The sequence below is a fragment of the Ursus americanus genome, chromosome 14 (assembly GCF_024610735.1).
Source record: "Ursus americanus isolate L20-20 chromosome 14, mUrsAme1.1.p, whole genome shotgun sequence".
Taxonomy (NCBI): Eukaryota; Metazoa; Chordata; class Mammalia; order Carnivora; family Ursidae; genus Ursus; species Ursus americanus.
Window position 1 is genome coordinate 68,709,069 of NC_142140.1, and position 25,184 is coordinate 68,734,252.

General features: G+C 50.5%; 1 protein-coding gene across 2 annotated transcripts in view; it reads right to left on the bottom strand.

Annotated features, from left to right (window-relative positions):
* PMP22 (peripheral myelin protein 22) overlaps positions 1 to 24,812 on the bottom strand; it is a 31,601-nt gene extending 6,789 nt beyond the window's left edge. The window contains exons 1-4 of one of the 2 annotated variants that reach the window (XM_045778247.2): positions 24,637 to 24,812; positions 20,206 to 20,317; positions 18,930 to 19,029; positions 2,436 to 2,576 (exon numbers count right to left, since the gene is read on the bottom strand). In XM_045778247.2, coding sequence (XP_045634203.1) covers positions 2,436 to 2,576; positions 18,930 to 19,029; positions 20,206 to 20,283 — 319 coding nt within the window. In that variant the 5' untranslated portion in view covers positions 20,284 to 20,317; positions 24,637 to 24,812. Of the gene's footprint in view, positions 1 to 2,435; positions 2,577 to 18,929; positions 19,030 to 20,205; positions 20,318 to 22,015; positions 22,178 to 24,636 lie in introns of those variants that run through there. The other variant, XM_045778246.2, reaches the window with a different exon arrangement.
* Positions 24,813 to 25,184: the final 372 nt, after the last annotated feature.

Consider the following 25,184-nt stretch of genomic DNA (forward strand, 5'->3'; position numbering starts at 1 on the left):
CTCAGGTCATAATCCCAGGGTCTTGGGATCGAGCCCCGCATCGGGCTCCCTGCTTGGCAGGGAGCCTGCTTCTTCTCCTCCCTGCTTGTCCTCTCTGTCTGTCTGTCTCTCTCTCTCAAATAAATAAAGTCTTTTAAAAAGATAATAAAAAATAAAATGGTTTGGTGCTTTGAAGAAGCATGGGAATCTATTAAGGGAAGCCCCTTCCTCTTTTAGTCGTCAACTTGAGTGGCAAGACCCGACTCAAATGCACCATTCTGGAGAGCCCGTGGTTGCCGGAGGACTCCTTTCAGCTCACGTGAACTGGAGCTCACAGCTAGGAACAGAACATTCTTTGGGCTTATAATTACAACCACTCCTGTGGCTGGACGTAGCTAATTCAAGACAACTTCCTATTGCAATAGGGGCCGCCAGGCTGACGAACTGATAAACCGAAAATTGGGCCCCATGAGAGATAAGAAGCTACATTTGAAGGGGAAGAACGAAGAACAAATCATGTGCTTTTAGATTTAGTGGTTTTTTATACCAGAATTCTAACAGGCTTGAATTGAGGTCAGAGGAGGTTCAGAACAGGACGGGTTAGCAAACGCACGTTGGAAAAGCAGTTTCTGCCTTGGATTTTGGGTTCTGTGGCAATTTTGGTGGATTGTGCGGTTCCTAACTCAATATTGAGCCCATGTGGAATGAGGGGAACTGGAGGCATTCTGTTGTTCTTGCTTGAGCTGGGTGACCTTGGGTACTCATGGTCCTCTCCCGGTCTCAGTTTATTTATCAGTAAAATAACACGCTGGTATGGGTCAAATACAAACATTTGATGAAAGTTCTGGTTCTTAAGTCTGGATTGTTTTATCTCGAGGATACAACCATTGGTGCAACAGATATGATCATCATTTGATTTGATATCAAACTGTAAATGGAGAGCCAAAAAAGAAATCCCAGAATACATTCTAGTTTTGTGTATTATTTCTGGAAGTGGAGTGACTAATGATAGCTCTGCTTCTAACACACCTAGGAAATAATATCTTACTCCATAATTCACGATTTAACAAAATTGGCAACACTCCAGGAGCCTGGCTTGGTGTAAGAAAACTATGCGAGTAGCAAAGCACTATTCGGTTTTGATATCCTCAAATGGTACCCATTGAAATGCTGTGTTTCAGGATTTAATGAGTGTTAGCTGCCCGGTCTATTTCCTTCTTCCGGGAAAGGATAACTCTCTGGCTCCTAGAAAAGGTCATCAACATTCAAACTCAGGCTGTGCCTTACCATACAGCCATGTGTAAGCCATTATATCCCCACATCCATCCATCCTTCCATCCATCCATCCATCCATCCAACCATCCATCAGGGACATGTGGGCTGTTTTCAACCCTCCAATGATGCTCCCGAGGACAGGGTGGTTCAGCACCATGGACATTCCAACAACCAACTAAGAGATAGCATAGCCCTTTGTCTACTCAGCCAGATACCAGAACATCTCACAGTACATAGATGTACTCTGGTATATATGGAGTTTGTGACTTATTAACATGGACTCTAGGAGCCACCACCCCATCTGCCTCTGACTTCTGTCCAGTGTTTGCTGACTCAGCCAACGGATAGACAATAGACAGAAGGATAAGAGTCAATGAAGGAAGGCATTGGCGAGAATCTAGAGACAAAGTTGGAAGATGTCACCCTCTATCATGGAAGCTTCTTGGACTCTGCATATTGTATGTATGGATAACCTGTCCAGTGGGGGAACGTGAAGGTAGTTTAAGGAGGAGATGGAGGAGACCTCTCGTGTGTTGTCACGGCCCCATGCTTGGAAATGATGGCACATGACACAGAGGTGCCAAAATGAAGACACAACAGGATGACAACAGTAAATCAAAGCCCACCGGAACTCTGGAGGGGGAGTAAAGGAGGGTAATAATTCACCATGGCTTCATCACTGCTTAGAGGGATGAGACACATACCTGGGAACAAACTCAGCAGCACATTGGGGCCACTTTCCATGCCGAAGTGCCAAGGATAACTCCTTGGGGCATAACATAATGTACAGGGATACGCCCTCAAGACTGGCCATGACTCTACTGATATTCTTTGCATTCACCTCTGATTATGTGTCCAGATTATAGCTTCGTGAACTGGAGTTCACACCAGATATATATATCCTGGTGATAGGCCTGGCTGGGTTAGGGACCTTCCTTCCAGAGCCCCAAAGTCCTATTTCTTATGGCTCTTGTTCCATGGCATAGTGGAGAGTCCCAAATTCTAAGGTGAGGTACACACACTCACACACATACACACACACCTGTACTTTACAAAAACCATCCAAGGTACAGCCTCAGAAACCTCAGTCCTTCCGGGGCCCTGTCCCTCTACTGACTGATCATTCCCCAGCCTTGGACAGGCACAGTCTCCACATGAACTTGGTATCATCTCCAACTTACCGGCAAGGACTTGGAAGACTCCAGTGATGTAAAACCGGCCCCCTTTGGTGAGGGTGAAGAGCTGGCAGAAGAACAGGAACAGGGACAGAACACTGAAGATGATGGACAGGATCATGGTGGCCTGGACAGACTGCAGCCATTCTGGGAGGGGAGAGACACCAGGTTAGGACAAGCCAGCCAGGGCCGGGGGAGGGGCTGTGCCAGGAGGAACATGGCGCCTGGCACACCGTGACCCCTGGAAACCACAGTCCTCCCAGGTGGCAGAAGCCCTCTTTTATGAGCAGAACGCAGACCATTCACTTTTCTAATATCTACTTAATTGTGGCCCTTTTAAGAAAGGGCTGTATGAAAACAGCTCTAGTCCCTCTACCAGGAGTTAAACTCAAGTTAAAATATATTGAACTCCTTCCCAGTCTTTTTGCCAAATGTTAAGTCCACACGTTAAAGAGGGTCTGAGCCCCGCCCACTGCCTTCTCTCTTCTTGCCCTCCAGGGGTTTTCAAGGGCTGGTTTATTGCAACCCCTATATTCCAAGAATAATTTAAAACCACTGTTCAAAATATCAGCATCCCCCAAGGAGAGGTAGGGATCGTGAGGCTGGCTGGGAAGCACAAACAGTATTGTTGCCAAAACCAATTTTGCAGTAAATTGGAAGACGATGCTGATGGAGTGTGCTATGAAAATCCAATGGCTCAGCCAAGCTTGTATCTTGATTAATCTCAACCCTAGTCATGAGCCTCCGCACAGAGCGGTCTGCGCTCACCGGGTGGGACGCTGGATTCTACTTCCGCAGCTTTGCTGAACACCCTCCACCCCAAGCTTGGATCAAATCCCCAAGCTTCCAACTGAAATTCGGGCAGAAAAGAAAATCCTGTAGCTCGCTGTCTACTGCAAAGGAATGTTGTCTCGGGAGGGAAGAGAGAAGAGGACACAGCCTGGGCTCAGCACTACACAGGGAACCTACGGTGTCCGCCTAGGAGACCTGCGTGTGGCTTTGCCCACCTGTCACCCGTGTCCTGTCCTCCAAGTGCCAAGGAATCATTGGGGTGGGTACTGCTCTGAACAAGGCAAAGACCTGGAGAAGCCACAGGGCTTGATCCTCTCATCCCAGTAACTGGCTACTGTGTAAAAGCTTCAAGAAACACATCGATGCCCAACATGTACTCAAAGCTATGAAATCTGCATGGCTTCTAATCAATCACTGAATACAATGAATGTCCTTTGGACATTCAAGGAGATCACGGCAGAATTTTAAGGGCGCTGGCGGGGTTAACTGAAGAAATGTCAGAGATCACTAACCCAGCTCCTTTGTACTTGAAAGAGATTTCCGGAGATGTTCTAATGAGCCCAACTGGCACAGCCAACTCTGGGAGGCCCTGATTCCAGTCTAGTAGTCTTTCCACCATAACAGAACATCTGCTCCTTTTATGTTTTCAATGTCTTTGTCAATTAAGGTAAGAAAATGATGTCCCAGGTTGTGAGCCATCCTGACTTCATTTTTTATATGCCTCTTAATTAAATCTGTTTGTCTTTCCCCAGCCTAGTCATTCCTCTAGGGGAGCAGTCTGCAATAAAGTTAATGTTGCCGTAATGCTATTTTCTCAAAAGTAAACCAATTATCCGGCGCTCTGGTAGGTGAGGCTGGAAATGTAAAGATACGTGAGACCCAAATCCAGAACGAAAACAGTGACTGAGTTTTTTGGCTGGGAAGCGTTCTTCCAGGTGCACCCTCCCAGGCAGTGTGGCTGGAGCAGATGACCCCCTGGATTTCCTCCTCCAGTTCTAAAACCTTTACCTTTACTCTTTACCTCCCCTACCACTAACAACAGACCTCACATTTAGAGAAAGCTCAAAATCTTTGATGCTAAATCTACAGGAACAGGAAAAATCCCTCAGACTTAGAAATGCAACGAAAGCCTTCTAGAAACTTCTTTTACCAACACTTTGAACTTCAGTCCCAACCCCATTACAATGGAGTTATTTTGCCGTAAGCTGTCAAATCAGATCGGAATTGGGGGGGGGGGTCAAGGAAGTTTTTATTCAATGGGCATTTATTCGCTGAACACCTACTGTTTTGAGGCCAGATCTCTGGTTTGCTCTGGGGATACAACGTTGAAGAAGGTTTTCAACCATAAGTACAATAAATAAAACACATACATGAAGATAGTAAGTCCAACCACATCGTCAACCACAATATATGAAAATGGGTTCAAGTCACTTGTTCAAAGGTGAAGAATTTCACCTAGAATCACATAATTCCCATTGATACTGTGATATGACATACACCTAAAACAAACAACAGTGGAAAATCGAAATATTTTTAAAAGAGGAGCCACGCGAATATTAACAAAAAGAAAGTATAGTAATAATGGCATCAGACGACACGGAATTTAAACTGAAAAAGATGAAAGACGCCAAAGAGGGATACTTCATAGTGAGGAAAGACTCAGTTGACCATGAAGAAATGATAGTCGTAAACATTTATGCCTATAAAATAACACAGCCCAGAAAAGGTATAAAGTAAAAGATAACTGGGAAACAAGAAGAAATTGACAAAGTCACGATCACAGTGAAAGACTTTCGCATTCGTCTCTCAGAATAGACAAATCAAGTAACTTAAAAAATACAGTAGCAGAGAGATTGTTGATAACGGGATTAACCACCTCGATTACGAGACATACAGAAAATGTGTGTCCCCATAACAAAGACCGTGAATTATTTTCAAACACACAAGGAACAGTCTTACACGCGACGTGTTAGGCGACAAGAAAATCTCCATAAATGTCAAAGGAAGCTAGAGTGATACGGGCATAAATCGAGGCGAACAGAAAGTAGGAACGAAAAACAAACTGGCCAAAATAAGATTGGAAATGTAAAAATAGTATTTGGACAAAGAAATCAAGATGAGAACGAAAACTTTCTTCAGCAGGGATTGGGATTGAGAGAGTAGATAGTAAATGTCAAAACTATGGGCTGTGGTCCAAGCAGTGCTTAGTGGGAAATGTAGGCTCTTAGAGCATTTACTAAAAAATACAAGTATTGGCAAAGAATGAACTAAACTTTCCACTTAAGACGTTAGAAAAGGAGGGGCGCCTGGGTGGCACAGCGGTTAAAGCGTCTGCCTTCGGCTCAGGGCGTGATCCTGGCGTTCCGGGTTCGAGCCCCACGCCAGGCTCCTCCGCTATGAGCCTGCTTCTTCCTCTCCCACTCCCCCTGCTTGTGTTCCCTCTCTCGCTGGCTGTCTCTCTCTCTGTCAAATAAATAAATAAAAAATCTTTAAAAAAAAAAAAAAAGACCTTAGAAAAGGAATAATTAATTGAATCCAAAATGAATTGACTCATTACTGATGAGAGCCATTTTTAATAAAATTTTAAAAGCACAAAAATACAATTAATTAAAGAATCATGTTCTTTGGTGGGGGGGGTCAATAAGGCAGACAAATTTTATTAAAGCACATAAAAGGGCCAAAGACACAGAAACATACTACGTTTCCAGATAGAAACACTCAAAGTCGTAAATATGCCACTTTCCCCCAAAGTAATGTACAAATTCGATGCTATCCTAAATAATATCCCAAATGGAACTTGACAAATGCTTTAAAAACTTATCTTAGGGGCGCCTGGGTGGTTCAGTCAGTGAAGCCTTCGGCTCAGGTCGTGATCTCAGGGTCCTGGGATGAGCCTCCGAGTGGGTTCCCTGCTCAGCAGGGAGCCTGCTTCTCCCTCTCTCTCTGCTCCTCCCCTTGCCCATTCTCTCTCTCTCTCAAAAAAAAATAAATAAAATCTTTAAAAAAATAAAATAATAAAAACTTATCTGAAAGACAATAAGCAATAGTAGCCACAAAAATTTTTTGAACGAAACACAGCAAGAAGAAAAAACAAAAATCCATAAACAAAACCAATGAGACAGAACGTCACCTACCAGATATCAAAATATAGATAGGCAAAGTGTAGATTTATAGTATAAGTTTCAGCAGTTCAAACAGTGTGGCATTAGCCATGAAAGAAAAAGAAAGCAATGGCACAGAACTGAGACTTTGGGAGTATACCTGGGAATTAACATATAAATTAACATATAAATCAGCAGAGAAAGAATACAACAGATACCGAGTGGGGACGGCTACCCATTTGTCAAAAGAGAAAAGATCTCTAGCTCACATCATCCACAAAGTTCGATTCCAGATGCAACAAGAAGCTCAGTGTAGAATTATAAAGCCGTATAGACACGTGATTCACAAAGGAGAAAGAGGAAGAGCCAATAAACCTCTTTAATGGTGTTCAGCCTCACTAGTATCCAGGAAAAGGCAAGTGAAATCCAGAAGGAATGTGATGCCAATGTTTACCTATCAGATTGGCAAAAATCAAAAAGGCTGATAATGTCAACAGCATACATGCATGAGAGATATCTCCGAACGCTGTGCAGAGGAATGATAATATAATCATCTCTCTGTGACTGGCAATTTGGCAGAATACATTTAAATTGTTAAATGTCAATAACATGAGTCCACAAGTTAATCACTGTATCCGGGATAAATACTTAAACAGAGCCTCAAAGAGAACGAATAAGGATTGCTCACTATACCACCACTCCTATGAGTGGAAATAAATTAGGGTAAACCCCTACAATGGAAAATTTTTGCAACAGTTCAAAGAAAATCATGAGTTAGAAGATGAATAGCCTTTGAAAGATCTCCAAGACAACGAAAAGACTGAAGTGTCCGCACAACGGAATGTCATTATGTAAATACGCACCAAAAAAGCTATATAAATATGTGTAAATATGGATACACACGCATGGATATGTGTGTGTGTGTGTTCGTTGGAAAAAGAGCCAGACATGCCCACTGATATCCACAGCTGCCCCCAGGAGCTGGAGCTAGAATGGAGGAGAATTTGGTCTTTGGTCAATATCTATACCATCAGATTTATTTTTAATAAGGAGAATTCTTTCCTGTAACATTTGAATAATTAAAACGAACTTAAAAGATCGCAAGGCAAAGTAGACACGGCACCCCCGAGAAGGATTCCAAAACTCAAAGAACAGCTGGAATCTGGACAGGACTGGTCTTGCGCTTACAGAGAGTAAAGGGATATTTCCTTCCCTCAAATGCCATCAGATCAGAAGCGACCTACGGGAAGGGCGGGGAGATAAAGAATGGGGCCAGGAGGGAGCAGCCTCCCTTCCAGCCCCGACAGGTTGGCTAAATGCTCAAAAGGCCTGTTGGGATTATTCAGAAGGAAGCCCACGATGCCCTGAGGATTCTTAAGTGTAGAGGACGTGGCTTCAGAGCCAGAATCCTTCCTCTGGATTGGACTCGAGCAGGAGAGCAGGCATCCCCGCTCAGGGCATAGCAGGTGTTTGACCCCGAATGAGGACGTGCCAAGCCCGACCGCGGGACAGCCGAGCTCTCCAGTTACCGCAGCCCAGGGGATGGCTCTGCCACCTATTTCTGCTGACCCTCAGCTTAACTTGCCACTTACCATGCGTTTGGCCTTGAATTTCTCTTCTCTGACATGCCCGACCAACTATCTCGTGGGGCTATCGCGATGATCAAACAAGCTGATAGGAAAACTCTGTCAAAGCCCGATACGAGTCACCCCGTTTAAAAAGCTGATGTCGAGGACCAGGGCAAGTAAGCATTTACAGACCGTCCCAGGGTACGGTTTCTGGGGTAGCTCCAGCCGGGTCACGTGGGTAATGTGAACCGGGGACCACAGTGTTCGTGCAAGCCATAGGATTAGGGCACCAGCCAGAACTCCAAAAGCATTTGCAAGTATTTGCACATTATCTGGAAAGAGGCAGATGGTGACCATTTTAGGCTCTGCAGGGCCCAGGTAGGGTCTCCGTGGCCACTCCTTGGTTTTAGCATCTTTGCGCGAAATCGGTCTTAGTCAATATGTAAACAAAAGGGTGAGGTCCGTTCTTCCGATAACACCTGACTTACAAAATCAGGCTGTGGGCCAGGCGTGGCCTGCAGGGTGTAGTGGTCAACCTGTGCTGTCGCAATTAAGTCAAGATGTCATTATTAGGGTAGGGTGACATCTGATATAAGGGACAGCACCATCAATGACAAGCCTGTTTTACGCGGAGCAAACCTAACATGACACCAACACTCCAAGGGCCAAATCTGAGCTCCTATCCGAGCCCCAAGGGCAGGGAGAGACTTTCTCTCCAACTGCAAGTTCGCAATCACTCGCTGAGCCTGTAATGAGCACCCACGGTCATTCTCTGGGCCCCGCTCAGTGGCTGGCCCCGCTCGGTGGCTGGCCCCGCTCGGTGGCTGGCCCCCGCTCGGTGGCTGGCCCCCGCTCGGTGGCTGGCCCCAGGTGGATGCCTGGGTAAATATTTGTGGAATTCCCGTGCAACGTTTTAATCTCCAACCCTGGTGCAGAGCATGGGAATTAAACGCCCTAAAACCCTCCGCAGGCTTGATTCAAATGATAGTGCCAGGTCCAGGAGCTGCTGACAGCTTTCTGATGCGGGCCGCGGCTGCAGGCAGACCCAGCTCCCCCAGCAGATAAGGGCAAGCTTGAGTTACTCAATGATCAAAGCTCGCCTCAAGGTCAGAGTCCTGCTGCCGTGGCAGCTAAGCAGCGAAGGAAGGACATCTGCCCCCGCAGCTGTATTCTTAGCCTGGGGCCTGCAGTCCAGTGCGTCAGGGGCTCAGAGAGGATGAAGCACTTTGAAATATGCCAGATCATCCGGGCCCTTCCGCATCTTCCATTACCAGCACCGAGCCACCTGCCCCTCCCATTCCCCCCCCCCTGCCCCTCCGGGAGTCCCGCTGGGCTCTGAGCTGCTCCTAAAAGCTTTCTGACTCCATTAGGAGAACGGGTTTTCTTGGAAGGGAGAGAGACGACAGGTGCGGGAGAGTCAGAGGAGAGGGAGGCCAGGAAAGAACACAGCCTCGAAGAAAGAGGCCATCAGAGGGAATGAATCCCAACTGCAAGAGATCGATCTATCAGATGGCACAGTAGTGTAACGCTGGACTGCTTGCAAAAGCACGTGACCAAAATAATAATAATGATGATGACGATGATGCTTTTAAAAAATAAAAGTTAAAAAAAAAAAAAGCACGAGACCAAACCTCCCCACCCACCTGCCACCACAAAGTGCCATTTTCCTTACTTCTCAGTATGAATGTCATTCCGGGAAGAGCTGACTGCCAAGAGGCCTCCGTCCCCAACAATGTGGCCTTTGCACTTAATGTTTCGCCCACCAGCCGGAGCACGTGCAGTGCCCAGCATGGGTCCCCCGCCCCCGGGGCTTCAGTGTCATCCCCATCCAGACCTGCTGACAGCTTTGAAAGGAGGTTCAGGTCTCAGGCTGGATGCAAGCCAGAGGGGAAAGCTGAGTGAGGGCTCTCAGCCCACAGCCCGCGGCCTGGAGCTCACAGACAGGAGGAAAGACACATGGCAGGGGGCTCTTCCAACACATAATCATGGGGGGGCCTGTTAACCAGAGCACAACCCATGGAGAGAAACGTCACATCCAAGCGTGTCCACTAAACCTGACACAGTCAGTCAATTAACCGAGCTCCTAGTTAACAGGTGCGATGGAAGGAGTCTTTCAGAGCCTAACTTGTATCTGTGGTTTGACACCAACAGTCTTATTCTGCTAACTAGTCCTGGGGCTTGAAAAGGGAATATAATATATGATATAGCACAGAAGCTGAAATTAGGAAGCTGTTGGAGGCTGCCCTTATTTTCCGGTTGGAAAACTCTAGTAACTAGAGGATCCGATTAGGCTGGGCTGTGTTTCTCAAAGAATTGCTGTGGGACCACTCAACCCACTGGCTGATTTAAAAAAAAAAAAAAAAACAAAAACAGAACGGATGGGTTCCACGGTCAAGTCCATTAACCTCCCTCCTTGGATGTTAATTGCTATTAAAGGCTAAGAGAATTCTTGCCATAAAAGAAGCAGCCTTCTTCGCTTTCGAATTTTCATGTTTTTCAAATTGACTCATCACACAACCTTCTTGTTTTAGGAACAGACCTCTTGGAACCGCTGGGTTTGGCCAGAAAAACGGCAGTCGAGGACAGAAAGGCATTGTTTATGAGCTGTATTATCTGAGAGAGTTCAGCGGATGAGGGGGGCTGCCTGTGTTATTTTCAGGATCTTTGGGTTTGAAAGGCATTCTCCATAGAATAATCATCAGAAGCCCCCTTTCCTTGTAATCCTGAAAGTATTTTCAAAAAGGCCAAGCATCGCGGCAATTAAGAGCTAGAATGGAGCCCCTACCCCACCAGCCACAGTAACCCCCCCTTCCCCTCCCCTACCACAACACCCTACTCTCCCCTGCATGGCTACTGAAATTCTACCTAATTTCCAACACCCAGCTCAGAGGCCAAAAAAAAAAAAAAGGGCAAAAAAGTAAGGACTCCTGAGGTCTACTGGGTTTTTCCCTGCAACACACCCCCGTGTTGAGAGGTTCAATAATGTGTTCGAAATCTATTGAATTAAACGACCTTACCGCCTTCCTTTAGGGTTAGAATTCACAGAAGCCAGGGAGGGAGGAGGGAGAATAGTGTGGTGAGGAAACGAGGTCCCCCACTCTCTGTCCATCAACCCGCCAAAGCCAAACCACCGGCCTAGCCCCAGAGGGACAAGAAGAGGCTCGTGCCTGCTCTCTAGAGGCAGAACGTGACACAGCTGGGACCTCAGAGGAATCTGGCCAACACCAGAGAAGCCACTGAAGGAAGGAGGCATCACCCAAACAACGGGAGAGCCTCGAAGACTAAACTGGGGTCTCTGAATATTTGAGGTCAGCCTAGGGACCCTTGAGAAGTTTGAACCGGGCAACCTGGGCAAACCCCAGTCTAGCACATCAGGCAGGAAAGAAGCCGTCAGAAATGAGCGGACCTAAGAGGGGACAGACTTGGGTCTAACGCGGGACGACGCTTCATGACAATACATCATGCATCTCTCCCATATCACTGGCTACTCTTTCCGAGTCCCTTCTGCCACCTCCTTCCCACACCCCGTTTATTCACTGGGGTACCCCAACACTCAACTCTGAGCCCCATGCCTCTCTTCCTGCCCTCCCCTCTGCCACCTCACCTCGCACCCCTTTCTCCAGCCAGCACACTCAGCCACGCTGGACTCTTTCCATTACCTCCTAGAATAGTCTTCTTGTGATTCTGCCCGTGACCGGTCCCTCCGGTCTCCAGCCACAAGACCGGGAAGGAAGAGGCCTTCCGGACCCAGCTCCCCCGACCCTCGCAACTTTCTATGTCATCACTCTGTCTCCTTCAGAGGCCTGTCCACTCTCCGCACTTGAGTATTTATTGTATATTCTGGGTCTCCCCCCAAGTCACCGTGAGCCCCACTAGAGCAGAGACTCAGTCTTTCTTGTTCAGCTCTGTGTGGTCGGTTTGTGGGTGCGCTCAATATATTTGAGGAATATAAATGAAGGGGCCATGCTGTTAGCTCTTGGAAAATGAAAAAGGCTCTCTTGGGGCGCCTGGTGGCACAGTCGTTCAGCGTCTGTCTTCGGCTCAAGGCGTGATCCCAGCATTCTGGGATCGAGTCCCACATCAGGCTCCTCCGCTAGAAGCCTGCTTCTTCCTCTCCCACTCCCCCTGCTTGTGTTCCCTCTCTCGCTGGCTGTCTCTCTCTGTCAAATAAATAAATAAAATCTTTAAAAAAAAAAAAAGAAAAGAAAAGAAAAGAAAAGAAAAGAAAAAGGCACTCTTGAGAGGTAGTGAGCTCCCCATCACTGGTAGGATGAACACGGGGTGGGCATAGTGGAGAGGGGTCTGACGCAAGGTGCAGAGGGAGAGGGATGGACTTGATGACCTCCCAGGTCCCTGCCAACATTGGGAGAATACGTGTGTGTCCATGATGACACACTCAGGAGGCTTCGTGCCAGACATCCTTCTCTCCTGCCCTGAAAACCAACGCCCACAACCTCAGGCCTCATGACAGCCAATCCCCTCTCCTGAAATACAAGAGATGCTTTCTTGACTCTGCTGGAATCCTGGGAATGCAATTTAAATTTCTGAAAAAGCCAAGACTGGGAGCTTCAAGGGCCATGTGGTTCAGACCCAGGTTTGAACAAGCATGCAGAATTAACTCCTGGATGTTGGTGTCTGATGAGAAACTTCGCGGGTTGAAACATTAGCCTTCTGACATCACATCCCACCCCTTGAACCTCCCTCGCCTGCCAGGCCCTCCGCAACCCACAAGGGCCTGTAAAATCAAGAGCCGTTACTTGGACAGAGATTGTGGGTTGGCCCAGAGAGCCAGGAAGATTTTAAATTGCAAAACGCGAACCCATAAATGCAGAGGGCCTCCTGTGTTCTCTACAATCTGACCAAGAGCTGAGCCACAGACGAGGAAACGGTCTGATGCCCTTGCCGAAATGACAAGGCCACCAAATGGATAAAAAAAAAAAAGAGAGAGAGAGAAATCTGGAATCAGGGAAGACACAGACGACAAGTGACCACCAAGGCTCAAACTCGGGGCTTCCGAGACTGGCAACATTTGTGTTTTTCTGATTTTTAATCCAAGGCCTCAAACTAATGCCCCCCACCTGATTGCCATGAGTTTGTTGCCATCGTTGCTTAGAATGGAGAAAAAAAGCATCGCCTGCTTACTTTCTTGGCTTGAGATCCTGGCTCCAGCCCACTCTGGCACGGCGGACCTGCCTGGTGTCACTGGGAAATGGGGGTGCATATATGCCGCTACCCTGATACAGCAGAGGTGGCCCTGGGTGCTCTGGGGACAGACTGGAGGACGGCCTGGTTTTTTCCTTCATGCTTTTGTGTTCAGTATGGGCCCCTTTTTGAAAAAATGAGCCCTTCCAGTTCCCAGGGTCCCAAGCAGCCCGCAGCCCAACTCCGAACTCTGACCCATTCTGCTACCCACCAGGTCCATGCAATGAAACAGAGTTGGGAGAAAGCCTGTGTGTATTTGGACCTAAAATGTGCAGAATATGGAGAATTCAAAACAAAAAGCATTAGTTCGGTCAATGCAAGACACATGTTTTGCCGAACCTTCTGGGTCAGTTGATTTTAAACTCCCTCATGGCCTAAGGGCTCCAAGGAGACAGGTGCCTTCAGGACTTGGGGAGAAGGCTTGGTGCTTCCCCCCTGCTCCCCAGATCCCAGCAGGAGCTGCTCAGATCTCATCAGATTGAAAAACCAAGGCTCTAGGAACTGGCCTCCTCTGTCTCTGGACGGATGTCTGTTTGTATGGACGCCGCCCCGCGGTCCCGCCTGCCAAGCCCTCAGGCTCCGCTTTCTTACTCAAGGCAGACAGAACCTGCTTGTTACTCAATACTAATTTCCTACCAGGAAATGACATTTATGGCTATTTGGAAAATTAAATGTGAAATAGGTGGATTCCTATGGGATTTTGCGTGGAAACAAAAGATCTCAATGAGGAAGATGGGCAAAGTGGCAATGGAAAAGAAAGCAATGATGAAAGGGGTAAGAATCCCATGTCTCGGGACATTGACCGGACATACCTCAGTGCATTTCTACTGTGTAAGATTTCTGACGTGTTCTGCCTTACAAATGATCCGGACTGCTGCTCCAACTTGGAATAAGATGGACAGAGATGCGTATAAAACGCAGCAGGTCTGAACGAGATTGTAAAATGTAGAAATGCACCCATATGCACCAAACTGCTGACTAGGGTCTGGAAGGATCTACAGGCCAGTGTGCTATTCTACCCCTTGCCCTCTGTCTTCCCACCGTCTGGAGTAGCTGTGCACCAAAGAACAGAGGAAGGGAGAAAGGGAGAGAGGGGGGACCTTGAGATGGGAAGTTCGTGGTCAGGGAAGTAAGAGGAGGCTAACATTCCAAGATGAGGGGGGAGAAGAGATGGGAGGTGAGGTTTCATGGGAACAGATCATTCAGGTAGATTCCTATGGGATTTGGTAAAGATCTCCATCCGAAGATTAAGACCAAGGAGAGGCCTCTGAAAGGCTTCAAATCCAGAGTCATAGGCCTGGCTTTGTATTTTTAAAAATATCACCCTGAATTCAATGTGAAACATGAGTTACAAAGAAACAGGCAAGGTGAGGGCTTAGCGGGCTGCCTCCGTGGCTCTGATAAGTCCTGCAGGCATGGCAACACACAAGGGAATGGCCAATGGTCAGGGCACAGCGGCGGGAGGCGGAGGGGGTAGGGGGAACCTATGAAGGTACAAGGAGCGAGGACGAAACACACCCAGGCAGGCTGCCGACATGAGCAGCATTCACTGAAATCCTAGAAACTGTCAAAGAGGTGGGTTTGGTGGGGGAAGATGCAGAATGACTAGTTCGGGGGTGACTCTGAGGCATCCCGGGGGGAAATGTCTAGGAGATGGCTGGATATGCAGGCCTGGAGTTCAGAAGAGAGTTAGAGGCTGGAAGAAAACAAAGATCCCAAAGACATCACAAAACAATAAGACTTAAACAAGACTTAATGACTGGAGACGGAGAGAGAGAGGCAAGTCTAAGGGTTATACACTTGCCGATATGGGGCTCAGTCAGAACGGTGGGGCAGCAGATGGAGCCCAGGACACACGAGAGATGAAATATTTGAATAATCCTAAAATAACGGGGCTTTGCTCAGAAACTGCTTAGGACCCAGCAGAGCTATGGTAAAACAGTATGAACAGGTACGGGGCGGGGGGAAGGCCAAAGCCCCAGAGACAAGTGTCTCTGGGAGGTTTACTAGGAGGTTCTTGCTATGAAATTTCTAGGAATTGAGAAGCCACACTTCCCACGAGGCCAAATGACTACATTCTCGGCCTCCCTTGTTAACTAGGTGTGGCTGTGTGACTAAGTTCCTGTAAAAGCAAGAAACAAAAATGTGTGGTCTATCTGGAGACGTTTCATGAAAAGGAAGGGCACACATTCTTCTGCCCCTCTTTCCTGCACCTTGCTGCCTGAAGCGTGCATGAGATGGCTGGAGCTCCAGCAGGCCTTTAGTCCATGAGGATGAGGAGCAAATCTAAGAGATGGTAAAGAAAGGAGCTCTGGAAGGTGCCTGGGTCTCTGACAATTTCATACAAGTGCCATAAACGATCTTATTTCAGCCACTGCCTCTTGAAGATGTTCTGTTACATGCAGTCAATCTTAATCCTAACCGGACTACTAGCCGACTGGTCTGACACGTCCCCTGCATTGCTGTCCCCTTGCTGGCGGTCACGTCATTGCCCGGACAGGGAGTAGCCTCCTCCTTGCCTGTATTTATTTAAATCCTGCCCATCCTCTGGAGGATGGCTCAAATTCCACCTCCCACACGAGACTTCCCTTCCACTTCCTCCCCTGAACTCTGGCGCTGCCTGCCTGCCCCCACTCCTTGGGCATCTGGCCTTCGCTGCCTTCACAGTGATTCATCCCTCCTCCCTTATCCCCTGGCTCCTCAAAGAGGCTCGGTATCCCCAAGGGCAAGGTCCACGGTTTCCAAGGCCTCGTATTCCCTGGGTCCGAGAGGCATCCAATGCCAGGTCATGATGCATAGGCCCCGCGAAGGCTCTTTCACCTTCACCTACAGTCAGGTACAGGATGGACGCAGAAGGCATGTAAATACATTTAGAAAATAAGAAGGCAGGCAGAGTTGAGGGCAGCTCGTAAGAAATCTGAAACTAACATCAATCTAATATCAAAGGGTAGTGGGGCGGAAGATCAGAGACATCGCCTTCCAGCTACGTCACACAGCAGTTAACATGAGGTTAATGTGGCGAGCAAGGGGCACCATTCATGCAGAAGACAAAGTGCACGGGGACCCCCCGGAGAAGCGCCGGGCCCTGGCCCCACACCTTCAAACACAAGCCCCTTCAGAAAAAACCAGCAAGTCAGATCAACCAGCATCAGTTCACATAACACGCTTGTAACATGCTCTTCGCAAATGGATATCGATAGCGAGTTCCTTTTGATTACGTCGATAAAAAGTATGTTTGGAACATTCTGAGGGCAATCGCGGACCAAAGTCGGTGGCTCACGCCTTAATATAGTTTCATTTGTCTAATTTTTGTAATTACATATTTTTGCGCCCACTGTTTGCCATGGAAATTGTTCGACTGGATCAGCAAGGCCAAGGAGACTCAGAGGATTCCGCTCCCCCCTCCATCAGAGCTGACCCACCAGGAAGACATCAGCAGAGTTAACTGGGGAAGCTTCCATGGAAACTTCTGACTTAGAAGAAGCTCAAATCCAGGGGCGCCTGGGTGGCACAGCGGTTAAGCGGCTGCCTTCGGCTCAGGGCGTGATCCCGGCGTTCTGGGATCGAGCCCCACATCAGGCTCCTCCGCTATGAGCCTGCTTCTACCTCTCCCACTCCCCCTGCTTGTGTTCCCTCTCTCGCTGGCTGTCTCTCTCTCTGTCGAATAAATAAAGAAAATCTTAAAAAAAAAAAAAAGAAGAAGCTCAAATCCAAACAAAGCCAGCTGACTTAAGGGCGTGTCCAGATTCCCTCAAAACATCTGAGAAGGCAGATGGGGAAGAGAACCCATGCTCTGGGGTCTCCCTCCCCCCACCCCGCAAAGCAACCATATGGATTTGGAGCCCACAAGAAAGACCCCGAAGTCATTGTCAATGAACCCAAGGAAAGAGCTTGGCACAGAAAGAGCCAATTAAGGGATGAGAGGTCTCCTGATGAAAGTAACACTGGTCCCTCTTTGAGATGGGAGAACAGCCATTTACATTCACGGCAGGTGCAGCATAAAGGGTCCATAACAGGCCCCGAGGTGAAGACCGCTCCTCTTCTCGATTTGAGCACAGTTTAGACGGCTGCTCCTGTGCCCCCTTCTGGACCTAAGAGTCCAGGATTCCGTGCCAACCCCACACGGCCAAATGCCACTTGGGAAGGCTGCCTGTGGACACCGCCCCGCCTCAGGGAGAGCCACCCTCTCGGGCCGCGTCACCGCTTGTGACCACCAGGTGTCAGTAGCGAGCGGCGCGCCTCCTATCCCAGGGCTTCACGGAACTCGAGCCAGACCCTGAAGGGGGGAGACACCGGATGCTGCGGCTTTGGGGACAAGCAGGGCTATGGCCACATTCTCAGGCACGCATGAGTACTTCATTCCATTTGCCCGGTTGCCAGCTCACCATGCAAACTCACGGTGCGCCCTCTGGGATGTTTTTAATTCAGTATCTTTCACGCACTCCGAGCAAAGAATCAGGACTGCTCCTGTCAATAAGGACGGAGGCCTTTCTTTTCTTCCCCCCAGGAAAGTGACAACATAAAGCAGCGTTTTCTACTCCTTGCCTATCCTCCCCACAGAAACTACCAAATCATCATTCTAGCACTTTCTCTTTATACTGAGGTTCGAGATGTTTGGTTTGTAATGCTTCGGTGCAGTTTCGGTATTACTGGGTGCCGAGCCCACGGGAGGCAAAGCCCAGCAAAGAAACTGCATCGTGCAAAGCCAGAACGAAGGGTCCCTTCACGGCCTGCTTTATTGCGCTGGGTCTAAACTGGTCTCTCTCGTTGGTTGTAGCATCTTCAACAGAGATAACTGGATCATGAGTTGCTTCAGCAACAATGAAAGCCGTACTCTTTTGGTCTTTTAAAACCCAGGATGTCAAGAAACCTCTCTCTGCCCATCCTACAACGACTTCCCTCTCCAGGCTAAGGACATATCTTTTGAAACGCGAGACCGTGCCAAGCCAAGCCGACCATGTCCTCAACGCCAAGCACTGCAGCCCCTCCCAGGGGCCACGAGGCCACGAAACACCCAGCCACCCAAAACAATGCACCCTCTTTACCTTGGCCTCTCCGTATCTAAAGACACAGGACTCCCTGCTCCCTCGTACTGCTCTCTCTGAGTACTTGAGCTGTCCAGTGGATGATTCACTGCCAATTATCCCCTTCACTCGAGTCCAAGTAAGCCTGGTTTCAAATATCTCACAAGCAAAGACACGGAGGACAGGGGAGAAACACAATCCTCTGGATGGAGGACCCTCCCAGGCTCGGCTTAGCGTTCTACAAATAGCTTCGAGTCCCCATCGTGCCACAAGGAAACACTCAAAGGTTCTGATGCTAAACAGCAGCAGGGGGGCCCACGACCTAGAAAAACAGTCTTGTAAATGGGAGGCCAAAAGCTGGACCAAAAACTACCCTTGGGACCGTCCCTGAACCAGGCAGAGGCAGGACATTTCTGGATAGAGACAGCCACCGGAACGAAGATGCTAGTTGGATCCCAATCCCAATGGGGTCAGCCTGAAGTCTTGCCATTGAACGACCTTTGCTGCTTATCTGCATCTGAGTTTCTTTGCCCACAAAGAGCATCACATCAGGTGATAAGGGGGAGCTCTAGGGCATCTTTCCAGATCCAGATAATGTCCAGTGATACCCAGGGTCTTGTCGTAGCCAGGGGAACTTCTGCCCCTCTCCTTTTGTCTTGGATTCCTGGTCCCCCCCGTTGCATTCCACCCCACCCCACCCCAGCAACAAGGTTGGAGCTGTGTCCTTCCAAGAACAGGTGTTTCCGGGTCTGGACTGAGAAACACGGCACCCACAGACCAGGACAAGCATGTGGCGCAAAAACCCAGTCTCACCGTTCGTGGATGATGAGTAACAGTGGAGAATGTTGCTCGAAGACAAGAGGCTACAGTTTTGCCAGAGGTCAGTGCTGTGTCCATTGCCCACGATCCATTGCTAGAAAGAACCAGACATCTTAAATCAGACAAGCTGCGGAGGAGCGAAGGGAAGGGAAGAGCAGCCTCATCCACCCATCTAGCTGGCTCGCCCCTGCCCTGCCCAGTGTCACCTGGCCAGAGGCCACAGTCATGCGGGAAAAAGGAGAGAGGTGGGGGTCTGGCTCAGACATGGTGTTGCGGGGGGCGGGGGGGGAGTGTTTGCAAGCGAAATGCACTTTGTTATTAGAAAAGTAGCACACGCGTGTAAGCGGATATGTGCAGAAGTACGTATAATAGAAGGAGCCTCGCACTCAGCCTGGGACACCTGTATTCAAGCCCCTCCCCTCCCTGATCTCCTGAGTGTTGTTCTGAGCCTCTCTCCTTACCCATAATTCCTATTAATCCAACAAGATTAATTAAGACGTTGTAAAGATGCTTATAAATGATAGAACAACCCACAAGCCCCCAACATCAGTATTTCTTGTTCCAATAATTATCTCTCAACCTTTGAAACAGAGGGGAATAGCGTGCCTGGAATTTGCCTTACATTAAGAAGTTAAAGCCACAGTCACATAACTGCCTGAAGTTTCAAATCGAATGTGCTGGATGTTTGATGGTTCTGTGACCCAAATTACCCTGACGACCTGTTCTTGCAGTGAAGGCGCTGGGTCCACATCCTAAAGCAGACCCAGGACTGTGAACTCTTTTCTGGAAGAGCCCATGTTAACCTTCCAATATCCAGCCCTCCAGGGGTGTTGTATGAACTAAGCCGCCCACCTGACCTATGACATGTGGAGAAAAACAAAACTCCATAAATACTCCGCTTCCTTCCTCAACGAATCTACAGCGAGAAATTAAAAAAAAAAAAAAAATGCTGAGCACTCTCATCAAATGAAGGTCGGGGAACCCTGGCTCCGCACTGAAATTATCTGGCGTTAACGAGGCCTGCGCAGCTAACCCAGTCCAGCGATTGCTTCCTTCCTACCCCTGAATCTGCTCCAGTCTTCTCAAAACAACTGGAAGGGGGCAGATTGCCAGAAACTGCAGTCTGAGACTTCACGTTGTCTGCAAAGTAACACCGCGGCGGGGTACTAGAGGGAGCGCGGCCGGAATCGTCGCCCCGGGGAGACCGGAGCACTTGGGGGGGGGGACTCGGGGTGCCCCGCCCGCCCCCCGCCGCCCGCGGGCCACTCACGCTGACAATCGTGGAGACGAACAGCAGCACCAGCACTGCGACGTGGAGGACGATGATACCCAGCAACAGGAGGAGCATTGTGGCGGCGAGTTGCGCTCGGCGGAGTTCCTGCCTGCCGGGAAAGACGGCCGAAGCTGGACGTGAGGCCGGACCAACTGGCGCGAGCAAGCGAGGGAGGAGGAGCGCGCGGAGGGAGGGTCCCCGCGCCGGCGGAATGCAGGGGGCTGGCACCGCGCCTGCCCGCCCGCCCGCCTGGCCCGGCCCCGGGCGCCTGCACGCCTCCCGGCGGCCGGCCGAGAGAGGGCAGCAGCCGACCGCAGCATCCCCGCCCCGCAGCCTCTGGGCCCGCCTGCGACAGACCATCCTTTGCTTTGGGAACAAAACAAGGGGTACGCACGTCTAAGTCACCCCCAGAGGAGAGGTTTCTCCAAAAGGACGAGCGGAGGCCAAGGCACACCTCCACCCACCCGGGGTTGCCTCCAAGCCCAACCCCACGAGGGGAAGGGGGCAGGAGGAGGACAGTGGGCCCCTTCCCCTACGGAGGGGGAGATGGGGGGGGTCAGGGGGTAGGCGCCCAGATTTCTGCCAGAGGCCCGGGGACACCAGCGGCACGCTATGAGGGGGAGCGCGCGGCTGCGAGCTGGTTTCCCAGACCCGGTGCGCTCCGCATTCCGTTAGTCTCCGAGTTTCCACCCGCTTCTGCCAGCGCTGGGGAGCCGTCCTGGCCCCAGCTCGGCCTGGCATCGACCCGGGTGGCTCCGGAGACGAGGCGCAGAGCCGGGGGAGTGTGGGCAGGAAAGAGTGGCCCAGAGAGCGGCCCGATCCTGCGCTTCCCGCCCACCGCGCGCTTCCCCAGGAGGCCCCGGCGAGTGGGGCCTTGCGTTCCCGGGCTGGCTCCTCGCCGGATCGCCGGAGTCCCGGCCGCGCCCCCGGCACGCACAGCCGAGACGCAACCCCGTCCAGCCTCGGCGCTCCGGGACGCGCGCCCAGGAGCCTGCATGGAGGGGGCCAGACGTCCGGTGGGAAGGAGAGGCGGAGGATGAAGGGCTAGGTCCCAGGAGAACTGCAGCCCGCCAGAGCCCGCAGGACATCTTCCCTCCGCAGTTGTGCTGTCCTAGCCCCTTATTTTACAGCCCTTGGGGAAGTGAAGAGCCAGGTGACCCGTTAGAGGATACCTATGACTGTGAAAACACGGCTGCACTTGGGGGGACTGTTTCAGTACAGGGCCCTGGGCCAGGGAGACGACGTTTCAGTAACTCAGCTTTAAAAGTACTCAGTACCAGGCCCCTCCGTTGCTCTCCATAAGCAACACATTCAAAAGAACCCTGGAATATACGGGAAGAAATAAGCCCGGTTTTCCGATGTCTTCCAGAAGGTTTAAATTAAATCCAGTGGCTCCTAGAGCCAGGGAGGGACAGAGAAGGACAATCGGAGATAGGTTATGTGGTTAGAAACTGGGGGACTACCGAGGTCCAGTAACCCTTCCCCAAGGTGTCCACCGCAGGGACCAATTTGCCAATGAGTCCCCAAGTAGGCGCTTCTCCAGCGAAACGAAAACTGCGCGGCCCCTGCCCGATATCCCAACACCACCACCCTCGCCCCTTACGACTTCGGGACCATAAAGCAGGCCCTACAAGCCGTGTAAGAACTATACCAGACAGACCGTGGTCTGTCTATCTGAGCTCGGAAAGACAGCTCGGAGACCTGGCCAGCCCAAAGCCCGCGCCTGCTCCGCGCTTACTGGCACCATCGACGGAAGATGCCCACGTTTCTCCTCCATCTCCTCCACTTTCCCTACCAAAGCACTTACAGTCCAAAGGGATGGTTGTCCCCGATCCTCAATGTGGCCTCCGGCACAAACTTGGTGCGTTTGCTCGGCTGCTGGCGTCCGCGAAGACAGCTGCGGTGCCGGGCTGCGCGCGCGAAGCGAGGGGCCAGAGGGAGGCTCCCGGCGTTCCCCTTTAACGGGAACAACGCCCTGTCTGCTTCGCTGCAATAGGGTGTGTCCCTGGGTCAGCGTGTGCAGGGGGGCGGGCCTCAGGGAGGAGAGAGGACAGGAGGGAGGGAGGGAGGGCCGGAGACAGTTACTCAGCCTTCAATCCGCCTCAGGAGAAAGTCGATCACTGCAAAACCGCTGCGACTTTTACTCGAAACTAGGCGGCCGCTGAGCTTTGTCACCTCCGCTTCCTCCGGCTCCCCGAGTTCCTGGAGACCAAGTGCTGGCCAATAAACTGGTCCCTCCGCCCCCTCGGCCACGTGGGAAAAGCCCTCCCGAGGTCGCCCCCGCCGGTGCCCAGCGCTGGGCTTTGGGGCGCACGCACGCGGACTGCGCCCACGCGGGGGCCAAAGCTGGATTCCTCTCCTCCGGGAAGGGGGAAGCTGGCACTTAAGCGCCGAAAGACGTCCCTGTCCTCTAGGGTCCCGGCGCGCCTGGCCTGCCCTAGCATTTCCCCTGGGCACCCCTGCCCCGCGCCCGCCCCGCGCTGTCAGTGTCCGCACCTAGGCGGTGTGCCTGGTTCCCGGGACTCGAGGGGACCCACTGGAGGGCCCTGCTTGGGTGAGAATCAGCGGGAGGAGAGAGTCCCGCCGACTACAGAACAGCGTGCCGGGCGGGGTTGGGGGGCGGGGGTGGTCTGGCTCCTCCTAGCCTGGGCAAAACCAGACCACAACCGGGGAAGCTCCAGGCGAAGTTCGCCTGGCCTGGCTCCCGGCCTCCGCTGGCGTCCCCCGGCCATAGGGTGGGGAGCTGGCCATTGGAGGTCGGGGAAGAACAGCCAGGGAAATCCGCTGATTCATAGTCGCCTGAACGCGGTCCGCCCAGCGTCACAGGGAGAGAGGCTAGCCCTTCTGGGCGTGGCACAGGTGGGCCCGAGGAAGGCTGTCCGATGGCAGAGCCTTGATGGAAACAAGGAGCCTTCATGTGGATTCTGAATGTCTCTGCTTACTAATGCTGCACGTTCGCACAGGCACACCCCCGCCTCCTGCTAGTGTCCCGTGTCATAAAACCTTATCGCTCTAAATGAGTCCCTCGATTCTGTACGATTATACTCTTTGAAAGTAGCTGCTTAGGGTAGCCAATTGCATATTCTTATCTTTAAGTAAAAGTACAGCATCTGAAATATTCCTCGAATAATGAATGGTCTTTTAAAAATTCTTGTATTATGAGATTTAAAAAGATGTGTAAAAACTTCACTCAATGCCCATTGTGTGGCAAGCACTTTAGCAGGACTTTATACATGTTCTGGGAGAGGGGGTATGGGGCAATGCTTGGGCACTCTGGCTCTGGGCTCGGACAAACCTTATTACTCAGGGTTATGAGCTTGGGTGAGCAGCTGAAGTTCAATGAGCTTCCATTTTCTCATCGAAGCTAGCAGGCAAGCAGGACTGGTAATGCCTATTTTATGGTGGTGAGTAAAGGGATTGAAGTGTGTGAAGCAGTTAGCATAGTGCCTAGAACATAGGGACCAGGACTCAATAAATTGTCACCATGGTTATTATTCTATCATCTTTAGCCCTCAAGGCAAGGCAGACCCCCCTGACCTAAAATAGCTTAGAAATCCCACAGTTCTAATGTTCACATGCAAGTAGAAAAACCAACCAGAGGAATAGGGCTGTGTTCTCTCCTCCCGGGTCATTTTACAGGTCAGCAGTGCCCCAGGATTCATGGCCTGACCTTATGCCAATCAGACTTTTATTGTATTTATTTAACCAACATTTATGTGGTCACTATGTCCCCAGGACTATTCTAAGCACTTCACAAATATTAGCATACTGAACTCGGGATTTTCTTTCTCTTCTTTCTTTTTGCTCCGAGTAACCTTTTTGATGAAGTAAATACATCTAGAAAAGCACACACATCGTAAAGCATAGCTTGTTTCTTCCTCTGCCTTGAACTCAGTATTTTAGTCAATGACACCGCGCTATGGGTTTCGAACACGTGAACCTGAACCCTTTGGTTCAGCCCTCACTGCTTCTTGCCTACCTCCCACCTGCCCGGTTCCCAGGGTAGAAAAGAAAACACTGCCCAGAGCAGTGTCGACCAAGCTTGGCCACACCCAGAGCCCGGCTAGCGCTTTGCTGCAGGTGGAAACTTCTCCCTGACCTGCTTCCCAATCTGAGGTCCCCTGCCAGGCGTGTGTGCGGATGGGAAACAGCTCCAGGTCGGTCCCCTTACTCCCTTCAAATCTGGAGGTGCTGGGCTTCCTAGATGCTCTCAGATAGTCAGTCCTTCTCACCTCCCCAGCCAGACTATACAGCCAGCTCTTCATCAGGGATTTAAAGCATCCTCTGACTCTCTTGTCAATTGCAACACAGCACACCGTCTCCCTGCAATCCCTTCCAGTTGTGATTGCAGGGAGTGGGGCATCGGGCAGCTCTCCCAGAAGCATAAGCACACGCTACCCAGAGGGACAGTTTGCCAAGAAGACTCACCCGGCCAAACGGTGTAACCCCTTCCTCCACGCGGATTTCTTTGCAGTCACACGCAAGGGATGCCAAGGCAAGGCCCTCCCCACAGGGCGGCGGAGAGACCAGCAGGCAGACTCTAAGCCCCACTGCTTGCAACCAGGCTCCCTGAGATGTTCCCTGGTGGTGCTCCCTGTAACTGAAGCCAGACCAGGCGCCTTTCCAGTTTATTCAGGGGCTGGTCCAATGCTGGGATATGTCATGGTGGCCTGAGAGCATCTCAGCCTCTTCTACTTAAAGAGACAGCGCCCTGCTTTGTGTACTTGCCAGGGTACAATGATCCCAAGGGGCCCTTTGGAGCATGGAGAACCTGGGATCAACAGGGAAGGGACTTGAGGTACGTCTGCAACCTCGGAAGCCAAGCCTATTCCCACTGTGGCAGCCTGTGTGATAGCTGAGCGCCCCCAGCACCCCACCTCTCACCCTCCAGGGAATTCTGCAAGGAGGAAATGTACTGTGCGAAGGGTCTGTGCGCGTCGTGTCACATGTGTTACCTGCAGACTGAGTCTCATTTT